This window comes from Leptinotarsa decemlineata, unplaced genomic scaffold, assembly GCF_025532065.1.
Source record: "Leptinotarsa decemlineata unplaced genomic scaffold, Ldec_3_MD MMD2_tig00078363_RagTag_RagTag, whole genome shotgun sequence".
In the NCBI taxonomy this organism is placed as follows: Eukaryota; Metazoa; Arthropoda; class Insecta; order Coleoptera; family Chrysomelidae; genus Leptinotarsa; species Leptinotarsa decemlineata.
The window spans coordinates 3,243,925-3,257,851 of record NW_027412728.1 but is presented as its reverse complement, the minus strand read 5'-3'; the positions used below and the strand labels follow the sequence as shown (position 1 = coordinate 3,257,851).

General features: G+C 34.7%; 1 protein-coding gene across 1 annotated transcript in view; it reads left to right on the top strand.

Moving 5' to 3' along the window:
- Rim (Rab3 interacting molecule) overlaps nucleotides 1–13,927 on the top strand; it is a 355,610-nt gene that overhangs the window by 93,546 nt on the left and 248,137 nt on the right. Inside the window, exon 5 of the mRNA XM_074185890.1 lies at nucleotides 11,333–11,571. Within this exon, the coding sequence (XP_074041991.1) occupies nucleotides 11,333–11,571 (239 nt within the window). The remainder of the gene's footprint in view (nucleotides 1–11,332; nucleotides 11,572–13,927) is intronic.

Below are 13,927 nucleotides of genomic sequence, written 5' to 3'. Positions count from 1 at the left end.
TTCCATATGGTGCATACTTTGAGGATGACACTGTAAACTCCAGATTTCTCCAACTTGTCCACCTTATCTATGGGATTCTACAGGAAATCATATAATCTTATTTCATTGAACTCAAATTCATTCTGATTATGTGTAATTGTCAGGTCTGTTTCCCTATCTCTGTTTCGAGTGTGAACTGAATGTTTCTATTGAGATCATTCATGAATGTCATAAATTGGTTCAGCTGTCGTGTAGTACCTCTGAAACAGGCGAGAATATGTTTTTTAGCCAGGTCGGAATTTACTATAGTGGTATCCAAGCTGTTCATAAATATCTTTGTTGAAAGTGGACTAAGGGGTGAGCCCGTCGGTAAACCTGCATCCTGTTTATAAAATTTGTTGTTGAACTGTAAGTTACTCTGATTTAGGCACACATCGAAAGCTGTTGAAACTTCAAAGGAAGTGATATGATCTACTTTGGCTTGAACTAATATGTTTAAAATGAGGGGTTAAAACTCGTTGTACGGTATGTTGGAGAACATACTCATTTTAGATATATTAGATCAAGCCAAATAGACTATATCACTTCCTTTGAAGTTTCAACAGCTTTCGATGTTTGCCTAAATCAGAGCTACCTACAGTTCAACAACAAATTTTATAAACAGTATTCAGGTTTACCAATAGGTTCACCCCTCAGTCCACTTTTAGCAGACATATTTATGAACAGCTTGGAGACCACTATAATGAATTCCGACCTGGTTAAAAGACATATTCATTTTTGGTACAGATATGTAGACGATATTCTCACCTGTTTCAGAGGTACTACACGACAGCTGAACCAATTTATGATATTCATAAATAATCTCAATAGCAACATTCAGTTTACACTCGAAACGGAGATAGAGAAACAGATAAATTTCTTAGACCTGACCATTACGAACTATTAAAATAAATTTGAGTTCAATGTTTTCAGAAAACCTAGCTATACAGACATTATAATCCCAAGCGATTATTTCCATCCAGACAGTCATAAATTAGCAGCCTACAATTCAATGTCTGCTAACAATCTAGCTTGGGAAATTGATATAATAACAAGGATAGGTCATAATAATGGTTTCAACGCATATACTATCCAGAAGTTAAAAAACAAAGCCGTAAATTTACTTACAGATTAATATACCCCCAGATCAAAAACCAGAAATCAAGAAATGGGTAATTTTAACATATTTTGGAAAAAGAACAGAGATAATTGCGGGTTTCTTTAAAAAAACAATGTGGAAGTGGCATTCAGACCACATGCCAGGTTATCTGATTTTCTTTTCAATGCCAAAGATAAGGTGGACAAGTTGGAGAAATCTTGAGTTTATAGCTTGAGTGTCCGGAGTGTACGAATATGTACCGAATAACACCAGAACACCCACGATTGAATTGGTCTTTGAAAATCTATGTTTATTCGATTTATTAATTCGTACCAAGTTTTTGGGATTTCAATATAAATTTTTATATTAAACAGTTGTGTCACATTACGTATGGTATTGATCAGTGTGAAAAACTGTTACCCTGAAGGGGATTTGAATAGCACCAAAGTTAAAGATCTAAAATAATTCTGGGTGAGAAATAATACATTTTATGCAAAATTTGGTGTCGTTTTATTTCAGCTGAACAAAAACAAATCTCAAGGCAATGGCAAAAACTATATATTTACTGGTATTCATTGATTTTGAGAGAACCCTTTTTCCATGAATAAGGGTAATATAGTTTTTTTATATTTTCACTTCTTGGGTAATAAATACTTGAATTGTTTTTCATTAAAATTTTGGGCTTCCGGTGTAAAATTCTGGCATTGGGTCATAGGTTTTCCAAGCCATCTGAATCTAGAATTTTCATTATACAATCACTGAACCGTGGTACAGTATATATATATATATATATATATATATATATATACATATATATATATATATATATATATATATATATATATATATATATATATATATATATATATATATATATATATATATATAAATAGATAAGTACTCTTTGATCATTCCCATATTGATTTCAATTTAAGAGCCACCGGTATACAGCTGTTTCAGCCTATTGGGCATCGTCAGTACCGGGCAGGCGGTCCTCGATTGAAGACAAAATGAGAAAAAACCAAGAAAGTACTTGATAAAAATAGCTGCGTAAACGCAAGCGAAACATAAGTGGAACCACCTATTGGTGTGACACCCAAGTCAACTTGCCAAGTTTTTATGTCAGTGTTGGTGGTTTGACCAATCAACCGACAACTGCGGTAGCAGAAATTTGGGAAGCTAACCTGAAATGACATCGGAAAACGAATCCACATGTTTCTAGAAATGATATGAAATCTAGAAAGGTTAATGCAGTCAAGCTGCTGGAAAATAATTCCATGAAAATCAAAAAATAAATAGATAAGTACTCTTTGATCATTCCCATATTGATTTCAATTTAAGAGCCACCGGTATACAGCTGTTTCAGCCTATTGGGCATCGTCAGTACCGGGCAGGCGGTCCTCGATTGAAGACAAAATGAGAAAAAACCAAGAAAGTACTTGATAAAAATAGCTGCGTAAACGCAAGCGAAACATAAGTGGAACCACCTATTGGTGTGACACCCAAGTCAACTTGCCAAGTTGACTTGGGTACTTATCTATTTATTTTTTGATTTTCATGGAATTATTTTCCAGCAGCTTGACTGCATTAACCTTTCTAGATTTCATATCATTTCTAGAAACATGTGGATTCGTTTTCCGATGTCATTTCAGGTTAGCTTCCCAAATTTCTGCTACCGCAGTTGTCGGTTGATTGGTCAAACCACCAACACTGACATAAAAACTTGGCAAGTTGACTTGGGTGTCACACCAATAGGTGGTTCCACTTATGTTTCGCTTGCGTTTACGCAGCTATTTTTATCAAGTACTTTCTTGGTTTTTTCTCATTTTGTCTTCAATCGAGGACCGCCTGCCCGGTACTGACGATGCCCAATAGGCTGAAACAGCTGTATACCGGTGGCTCTTAAACTGAAATCAATATGGGAATGATCAAAGAGTACTTATCTATTTATTTTTTGATTTTCATGGAATTATTTTCCAGCAGCTTGACTGCATTAACCTTTCTAGATTTTATATATATATATATATATATATATATATATATATATATATATATATATATATATAATTCCTTGGAGTTATTTGGGATAGCAGCGAAGCGCAAGTGTACTCTTATAACATTATATTTCCAATATTTTGACAATGGTTATTGTCATCATCAGGGAGCTAAGATGATAGATTTTGAACTAATACAGAACTTAAGTTAACAGACAGATACTTACCATGTTAGTGAGATTGGTCGCAATTGAGTTGAGTTAAAATTAAAATTAAAATATGAATGTTGTGATCATGATAAAAACACGTAACAACTGTAAAATTACAAGACATATGAAGTAAGTGAAAGCTACAAAATATATACGTTAAATGAGGAAAATTCATAAAATTGTGTTTTTTTAAATTTGAGAATGAACGTGGTGATCTTAGGTTAGAAACACATCACTTGTCAATTTATTAAATTTTGAAGAAGAAGTAGACTTGGCATTTGCCGCTGGTGCAATTAATCAAAGAGTTACAGTTGCCTCCAGAAGAAAGGGTTATGTTGTATAATTTTTTTGTTGATAAGTTGATAAATGAATTTAAGTAATGTCAAATGAGTTGTCTTTGAAGGAATTCCAATGTTTGTCTATAAAAAGTAAATAGGAATATTATTTCACTTAAATGTTGTAAGTCTGTTTTTTTATTCAGACAATTTTGTGATTGCGAAATGTAAGTCATTTCAAGGAATAATCTTTTAGAAACATTACTCTCTTTGGTCAAAATTTTTACTGAGTTAAAGTCCATTACATGTCCATTATTATAAACATGTTCACTAAGGGCACACCTTTCTGGATGAAGTCTACAGTCACTTTTGTGTGCAGATATTCTGTCTTTTAATAATCTGGCAGTCTGACCAATGTATTAAGCACTGCAACTTATACAAGGGATACTATAAACCACTTGAGATTGAAATTTTGTTGGGATTTTATCTTTTAAGTTTGAAAAAAGAGAATTAATTGTTAATATAGGTTTGTGTGCAATTTTTATATTATCAATATTTTTGAAAATTCGTGTGAGTTTGGGTGTAATTTCACTGGTATATGGTAAGGAAGTAAAAAGATAATTATTTATCTGAATTTCATTATTATTATTATTGATATCATTGTCCTGACTTGGAGAGATTGAAGGACAAACGTTATGATCTATTTCATTTGGGGACGTGTTAAACAATATCTTGTTTAATACGGTTTTAGGATATGAATTTTGTACAAAGAGGTTTAAAAGGATTTTGAAATTTTTTTAAATGAAAGGACGAGTCCGAAATTCTGATAACACGTTGTTTCATCTGTTTGACCAAATTGACTTTTATTGATTGTTTATGTAGTGACCAATAGTTCATGTATCTACTTGAACTTATTGGCTTTCTGTCCCAGTCAATAAGTACGATATTAGTGGAAGTGCGAATGAGTTTAGTGTCTAGAAATGGAACACTTTGTTCATCGTCTTCCTTTTCGATGGTAAATTTTATATAGGGGTCATAACTATTAAAGATTTCAACGATTTCTGTGACTCCTGTATAGGGAAGGGCAAGGATTATGTCATCGACATATTTTTTTAAGAAAAAAACATGGTAAGGAAGGACATTTAGGACATTGTCTAACAGGTCATCCATTACATACTTAGCTAGAATGGGGCTTATTTTGGCTCCTATTGGTGTACCAAAATTTTGTTTATATATTTTGTTATTAAAAGAAAAATATGTATTATTGAACAAGAAGGTCAGAAGATGCATGAAGTCATCTTCATGAATATTACAAAAAATACTGATACGATTCCAATTATTATGAATGGCTCTAAGGCAAATATCAAGGTAAACATTACTGAACAGTGAAACCACATCCAAACTGGCTAACACATAATTTTCTGGAAGTTGAATTCTATTGAATTTTGAAGAGACTTCAAAAGAGTCTTTAATGTAATATGGATTATCATAATCATAAGCCTTTGTCAATATATCCGTCAAAAAAGATGCCAAAGATTCTGTAGGATTATTTATAGAGGCAATGATGGGCCTTAAAGATAAAGTAGGTTTATGAATTTTGGGAAGAGCATAAAATTTTGGAATGATACCTGTGTAAGAGGTAAGTTTTTTTTTAGTAATTTCATCTATTTGATTAGTGGTAAAGAGGTTTTTTTTAAGGGAATTAGATTTATTTTGGATTTTAAGAGTGGGATCTCTTTGGATGAGTTCATAAGAATTACAATTTTCTATTAGTTCGGAGGATAACTGTATATATTGTTCTTTTTCCATTATGACAGTGACATTTCCTTTTTCTTCAAAATTTAATAAATTGACAAGTGATGTGTTTCTAACCTAAGATCACCACGTTCATTCTCAAATTTAAAAAAACACAATTTTATGAATTTTCCTCATTTAACGTATATATTTTGTAGCTTTCACTTACTTCATATGTCTTGTAATTTTACAGTTGTTACGTGTTTTTATCATGATCACAACATTCATATTTTAATTTTAATTTTAACTCAACTCAATTGCGACCAATCTCACTAACATGGTAAGTATCTGTCTGTTAACTTAAGTTCTGTATCAATTCAAAATCTATCATCTTAGCTCCCTGATGATGACAATAACCATTGTCGAAATATTGGAAATATAATGTTATAAGAGTACACTTGCGCTTCGCTGCTATCCCAAATAACTCCAAGGAATTGTTCGTAACTAGTCAGCAAAGACTACCTCTCTCTCTCTCTCTCTCTCTATATATATATATATATATATATATATATATATATATATATATATATATATATATATATATACACACATCGAAAAAGTCTTGGGATATTTTTAAAAATGGCAATAATTTTTTTTAGATCGCTTTAGGGAAAAAAAGTTGACGGGTGATTATTAAACGAATGTAACTTATAACAAAATTTATTAAATGGTCAAAAATACTGAGTGCGCATATAAGCAAAACTAAAAAAAAAGTATGGCTTCCACGCTGGTTCGTTACGGCCCTACATCTATCGTGCATTGACAAAATGAGATTGTCAATGTCTTGTTGAGGTACATTTGCCCATTCAGCGATTAAAAGCTCTCTCAATTAAAACGTTGTGTGAATGTTTCCCATATGCGGAGTAATTCTTCGTTGAAGCATGTCCCACATATGCTCGATGGGATTCAGGTCCGGTGATTGTGCTGGCCATGGCAATAAATGAACTCCTTCGTTGGTGAGCCAGTCAGTCACTAGACGCGCGACATGTGGACGAGCATTATCGTTTATTAGGTGGAAGTTTTCACCAACAGCACCAGCAAACGGACGGACGGACGATAGATAGAAGAATGGTGTCGAGGTATTGTCGAGCTGTGAGGGAGCGATTTGGAAAAACGAGATCGGTTCTGCCGCCGATCATGATTCCGCCCCATAGCATTACTGTACCACCTCTGTATGTGTGGACTTCCTGGACGTGTCTCAAACGTTCATTATTTCCAGGTCGTCTCCACAGTCTTACTCGATGAGAATCTGGATGAAATCCAAATCTGGATTCGTATGTAAACAAAACTGTGGCCCAATCATTTGCATCCCAGTTTTGATGTTCTTGACACCACTCTAATCTTCTACCGCGATTGCCTCTCGACAAAGGTGGACATCTAAGTGGCCTTCTGTTGTAGAGATCAGCTTCTTGCAGTCGATTTCTGACAGTATCACGACCAATGGTTACCTGGTGCGTCTGCTGCAACACGTTAACCAACTCAGGTGCTGTGATTGTCGGTTGTCTTCTTGCGGTTAAGACCAAAAATCGGTCTTGAACTGCAGTTGTAGCGCGTCCTCGCCCTGGATGTTGTTCGGCTGGACTGCCAGTTTCACGGAAACGCCGCCACAATCGACTGATAACACTTTGGGAGGCCCCCAAACGAAGAGCTACATCATTTTGTCGCATGCCACCTTGAAGAAGCCCTACAGCTCTATTCATCTCAGCCAATGGTAAGTGATGGCGTTCCATGTTAAAGCACAATATTTCCAGTTTAATTGCTGAGCAAGAACTGCATAGAATGTACAAACTCGACACTTTCAGATTATTCATTTTAGCCGAAAACCTACAGTTTGTAAAAAACTTGATAAAAGATTAGTCATCGTTTTTGCAGGCTTTGTTCAACCCATAGAAATCTACAGGGTGGTCGAGTGTACCAATTCAATCGAAATTAAACGACCTCATGCATTTATTTTTATGATATTTAGTATGTTATAAAAATATCCCTAGACTTTTCCGATGTGTATATACAGGGTGTCCCTGGACTTCCTCTTTTCCTCTCGGAAATGTATAGATGGGGTCAAAATATCACCAGTACTTCATATAACTTTTTTTCCTAAAATCCTTCGTTACCAAGTAACGGGCCCTCGAAGTTACAAAATGAAAAATGTTTTTCTTTGATAACTTTTCAAGTGAATATTCAAAATCATCCAAATTTTGGTAATTGACTAAACAAATGAATTCCTTCGATGAGCTTTCATGCAGGAGTCAGTTGTTTTGTTACAAAGTCAGGAACGGACTACCCCCGATGGTCCACACCCCAAAACTTTGAAATGACAGATATTTTTCAATATTTTTCAACAAATTAAGGTTACTTGGACAATTTTATGAATAAAAGTACTCGTGTGGAAAGTCGATCGGAGCAACGAGTCTTGATAAAAATGTAGTTTCACTCGACGACATCAAACCCGCTCGTCCACCATTATTTGAAATGAATAATTATCAAAGCAGAAATAATAATGATAACGTTAATTCAACAACATTTATCCTGAGATGTCTACCATTATTCGAAAATATTAGTTTTTAAGGAAAATGGAAATGATAGGTAAAATGTTCATAACGAATTTTTATAATGCAAACACGTTTAACTAACGAAACTCAAGAGCCTCAAGAGCAAACAGAAATGAAAAATTCGCTACAGAAACTGCTCGATATGACCACCTTCTCTCTCTATACATTTTCTTAGTCTGCGAAGACACCCTCTCTGTACTTGAAATAGCATTCCAGGGTCGTTTCGTATGGCTTCACAATGTAATGTTATTCTATTCAACAATGCATCTCTTGTGTGAATAGGTGTAGCGTAAACAAGGCTTTTTAGATGCCCCCACAGAAAGAAATCCAATGGATTTAAATCCGGAGACCGCGATGGCCATGAATATGGCCCACCTCTACCAATCCATCTATTGTGGAAAATATGGTTCAGATGGTCACGCACAATCAAACTAAAATGAGGAGGAGCGCCATCATGCATAAATCACATATCTCTTCGGGTTTGCAATGGAACATGTTCCAAAAGTCCATTCAAATCATTCTGAATGAACTCCAAATAACGTTCTCCATTCAATCGGTCCTGTAGAACGAATGGTCCTATAAGATGGTTTCCTATGATACCAGCCCAAACATTCACGTTGAATTTTCGTTGGTGTTTGGTTTGCAATATCCCATGGGGATTTTCTTCGGCCCATATATGGAGATTATGAGAGTTGATAACTCCATCTCTACTGAAACCTGCTTCATCAGTGAATGAAACTCGATTAATAAAAGTCATATCCTCTCTTTGCCTATCCATGAACCAATTGGCATATTCCAGTCGTGCTGGAAAATCTTGAGGTGTCATGGCATGTACCTTCTGGATGTGAAATGGGTGGAGCAGTTGTTCGCTAATTATTCTATGAATAGTGGACTTGGATGTATAGAACTGTTCTGATAGATTTCTGATGCTCATTGAAGGATCATCAGCGACGGCTTCCAAAATATTTTCCTCCAATACAACGGTACGTACAGTCCTAGGAGCGCCCTCACCACCTCGTTTTGCCAAAACTGTACCTACAATAATATCGAAATAAAACATCGTGCTCAAATTAATTATCAATTATTACATACCTGTCTCCCTCAAGCTGCGATCGACACGCTCGAATGTTTCTCTTGACGGTACCGTTCGATTGGGAAAATGCTCGGAATACAGACGACGAGCTTCTGCAGAATTACAAAATGCTCGTCCATAAAATACATGCATATCTGCATATTCATTGAATGTAAACTGTTCGGCCATATCAAAAAAATTCAAAATATCCTATAGAATATTGACAATACAATGATAGTCATATGACAACGCACCACTCAACAAAACAAAATCGCATTCCAGTTTCTCATTTTTTATCAAAACTTTCTAAAAGGTTTTTTGTCAACATCTGTGAAAGAAATGGAACATAATTGTTCCCTGGATCATGTGCAGCTGTTTTTGTAGTTCATTCGTTTGCTTTTTATTAGTATAGTAAATATTTTTTCCGATGTGCGTTTTTTCAGCTAAATTTAGATTCGTGTTAAAGAATTTCTCCCATAAAATTATAATTATCAGTGAAACTCCTCAACAGTTTAGCTGTGAAGAAGAATTTGAAACATTCGAATGTTGAGTTTCATGAGATTCAGATAACTGATCAACACGAAACGTGGAATGAATTCGATATTTCATAGTAGAGTAGCTTGTTAGTTTAAAAACACCACGAATCTACAGAACTTGATTTTTCTTTTGAAAAAATATCTGCTATCACAATTGTGACTTAAACTTCCATATAGGTACTGTACTTTTTGTTTACGACTTCATTTTAGCATACTTTGTATTATTCCTGTTATAAATGTTGTTGAATTAACGTTATCATTATTATTTCTGCTTTGATAATTATTCATTTCAAATAATGGTGGACGAGCGGGTTTGATGTCGTCGAGTAGAACTACATTTTTATCAAGACTCGTTGCTCCGATCGACTTTCCACACGAGTACTTTTATTCATAAAATTGTCCAAGTAATCTTATTTTGTTGAAAAATATTGAAAAATATCTGTCATTTCAAAGTTTTGGGGTGTGGACCATCGGGGGTAGTCCGTTCCTGACTTTGTAGCAAAACAACTGACTCCTGCCTGAAAGCTCATCGACGGAATTCATTTGTTTAGTCAATTACCAAAATTTGGATGATTTTGAATATTCACTTGAAAAGTTATCAAAGAAAAACATTTTTCATTTTGTAACTTCGAGGGCCCGTAACTTGGTTACGAAGACTTTTAGGAAAAAAAGTTATATGAAGTACTGGTGATATTTTGTCCCCATCTATACATTCCCGAGAGGAAAAGAGGAAGTCCAGGGACACCCTGTATATATACATATATATATATATATATATATATATATATATATATATATATATATATATATATATATATATATATATATATATATATATATATATATGATTATTTTGTTGTGTACCACGCGCATTTACATGTTGGAAGTTGTTGTTGAGAACCATAATTATGTATCATTTGCTTTTTTTTGCTCTTTAGCGAATATATGTGTAGACATATATACGATACGTGTTGTGGTGTATTCTTGTTCTAATCATTAAATTATTTGATATACTCAGAAGCTAAGTTTCAATACATACATATATAATCAATGCACCCCTCAATCATTTCAATGGTAATCATTTCTCGAAAATTACCTGTTGGTTCCTCGAGATCTGGATGTCCTCTGGCTTGGGCTGCTTGAGAGCCAGTGGCGCCCTCTCTTTTTTTTAAATAAAACTACCCCCAAACTCTACGACTGAAGCCGTGCATCCCCTTTATACACGTGTACTTAAGCATCGACAGGTAAAGTGATTTGTTTTTGTTGTTCTTATTTTTTTTGTTTTCATTCGTTCGAGATACTTTTAGTTTGAAAAGATCGAACATGCGTTACAAAATTCAAACCAAGTACCTCTATTATTACATTTAAGGGTGGTATATAAGGGCTAATGTAATAAACCATTGTTAGTACAATGTACAAGTTTGAAAATGTCCTTATAGGACGAAACTGCAGTAACGTTGATTACAAATAAAAGTGGTAAAAACATGGAAAGTTTCAATTCTCTTTTCTTCAGTACTCAATAATTTTGTTTCTTGAATAAGAGTAAAAATTTCTAAATTAATCGCTTCGTCATCTCCTATAATAACGAAGTTACCAACGAAGTGCACATAGTTCAGATTTACCTGACAGAAAGTTTATATAAACAATCATTTCTTGATCATAAATATCTGGTAAATTGATTTTGAATACTGTGAAACCTCAAATCCTCCCAATCAAAATATAGCTCAACCTCTCGAAACCATGTGAATATGAAAATCGGTCACACGCCCCAATTGAAAATGTTTAGGAAATAACGGCGATTGGCCCCCATTGAGCCATTATATAGTAGCTCCTCAACATAGACCACTCCAAGACGTAACGGCAGATAACAGAGGATTCACCGAGAGAAGAAAGAAGACCGTCAGATTCGATCAGCATGACGGAAGCAGGCAAGGATCTCAGGATTCACACAGGGACTCGGGAATAGACACGTCTTCCACTTTTACTTCAAGCGAGGATTCCACGAGGGGGGATTTGCTGCCTAAGGTGCTTAACACACCAACATTTTTCATTGCACAGAGATCGTCGAAAGTTCGAAAAAACATATTAATTCGATTTTTTTTTGTCTATGGCGTCTATGCCATTTCGTAAAATTTCCTTGAGCAGATTTTAGGTCAATACTTGCCAAAGTTTTAGTGAACTGATTTATTGTTATGGATTTGAACTTTGACATCGAATTAGATCTAAAATAATATGGACACTGTATCACCTCTATATGCGAAGGTTATAAATTCCTGTGAGACTTCTGTAAAATTAGTTTACTATATAGAAAGAGGTCATTTATTTTGTCATGCCGTATAAATCAGTTGGTTTATGGGGCGGTATATTTAAGTCCAAAAATACAGGCCTTTTCTTTTATCATGTGGTAACATTGCTATATTCTAAACCGTAACAGATACAAAGACGATTGAATGAGAAAAAAGGTAATTGTCAGCTATAATATCTCAAGGACATTGATAACTAACGAAATAATTTTATCACAGTTTTCGAAAGCACGTTATTTGGTAACATCCCGACGCCGAAGGCGGAGGGATGTTACCTAAAATAACGTGCTTGAGGAAGTTGTGATAAAATTATGAGTTATTTATCAATGTTCGAGGGATATTCGGTGAGAAAATTTTTTGCAATTCGAACAAAATTATTTATTGAACACACAGTTATTAAAAGAACAATTCGTATAATGATATTCCGTTGATCTTGCTGTATTTGCCTCGGTTACTGCATAGGTGTTTCCACGCATACTATTGATTATTTGGTTATGATGTTCCTGATCAATATTCAAATAAGGTTTTATGGAATTTCCATTATTGTGCCCAGTAATTTTCAACAATTGCTGTTCTTGAACTCCACTCTTAGCTAGTTGACTGACTGCAGTTGCTCTATCAGAGTGATTGGTTATTTTCCTCTGTTTCGTATCCAAGCCAATTGCTTCAGCAGAAGATTTCGTCCATCCGTTGATTATATTTCTACCCAGAGGCATATTGTCATACCAGTTATCGCTTCCTGTCTTCCAGTGACGATTTGGCCTTAAAAATAGTCTATTTGTCTTGATATTTGTGCCTCGTTTTGATAATAATTTAATGAATAATCTGACAGGACAAGCATTGTTATCACTATTTTGAACTAACCATTTGCTAGAGGCGCAGTTCTTTGAACCCCCTTGGCAGGTTTTACTGAAAATTGAATTATATTCTATCCTATTAGTTGAAGATCCATTGTTGTCCTTTTCGATATGAAAATAATCAACTAAGCAAGCAGCACCTTCACCACCTCTCCAAGCCAATTCCACCGCTGCTATGTGATAAATTTTGCGTAGGAGTCCTATAGGGGTATTTTCATCCCAAAAGTTTATAATTTTACTCATTTCATTTGAAGTTAATGGTACCGAGCTTGTTTTGCGTTTAGTGGGATCTGTTTGTAAATTTCTTCGTGCTGCGTCGCGTGCATTCCGCGCTTGTTTGAATGCAACACTTTTAAAGGGGTCTAGCATGATATTATACTCCTTGTAATACTTTTCTTGTAATAATTTGCTTGTTATATTCCATACGGTTTTAACAGTAGCCTCCTTAAACTCTGTGCTATCCTTTTTTCTCATATTAATCGCCCAATCCTTGAGTATTAATGCAAGCTCTTCGAGAGTACGATTTCCATCCAATTCATATTTTCTGGCGTCACAAAACTCCATAAATATTTTCCAAGTGTATTTTTTACTATTGACAGTATTTTTTGGTGTATTTTCTTCAATGATTTTGTCAATTGCCGCATCATTTTGAACACCAAAGCGAGGAAGTGACATTTTCGAAATAAATTGAATTACTGAAATGTCAAACAACTTTATTGTGTTGGTTGCTTAGCAATGTCATGACATAAGTGATAACTACCCGTGAAAACTATCCATGGGTAGTTATCAGTGTAATGATGGTTTCATTGGTTATTTCGACACACATGACTAGAAATAGACAAATTTGATAGGATAATTTTTTTGGCAAAAAATTTTCACCGGGAACAATACAATGGTCGAAGAAAATCTGCGCGGACTCTCGCCCTTCTCGAGTTATACGGAGATAATCAAAAACGCTGTTTTTCGTTTTTTTGCGAATGGAATTGTTATTTCGGAGAATATCAAAAAATTGAAAGAGAAAATGTTATTGTATCCGAAGTGTACTATGACAATGTGGCCGCCATCAACTTTTTTTCAAATACGGACCTGCCTTTTTCATTACAGATATCGATCTGTTTGAAAATCTGTTTAAAATCTGGTTTTCCGTTAACCAGCTATCGCACCACAACGAACGACAACCCTCAGAAGTCGAAACTTGTGCGAGCTAAGGATTAACGAGGT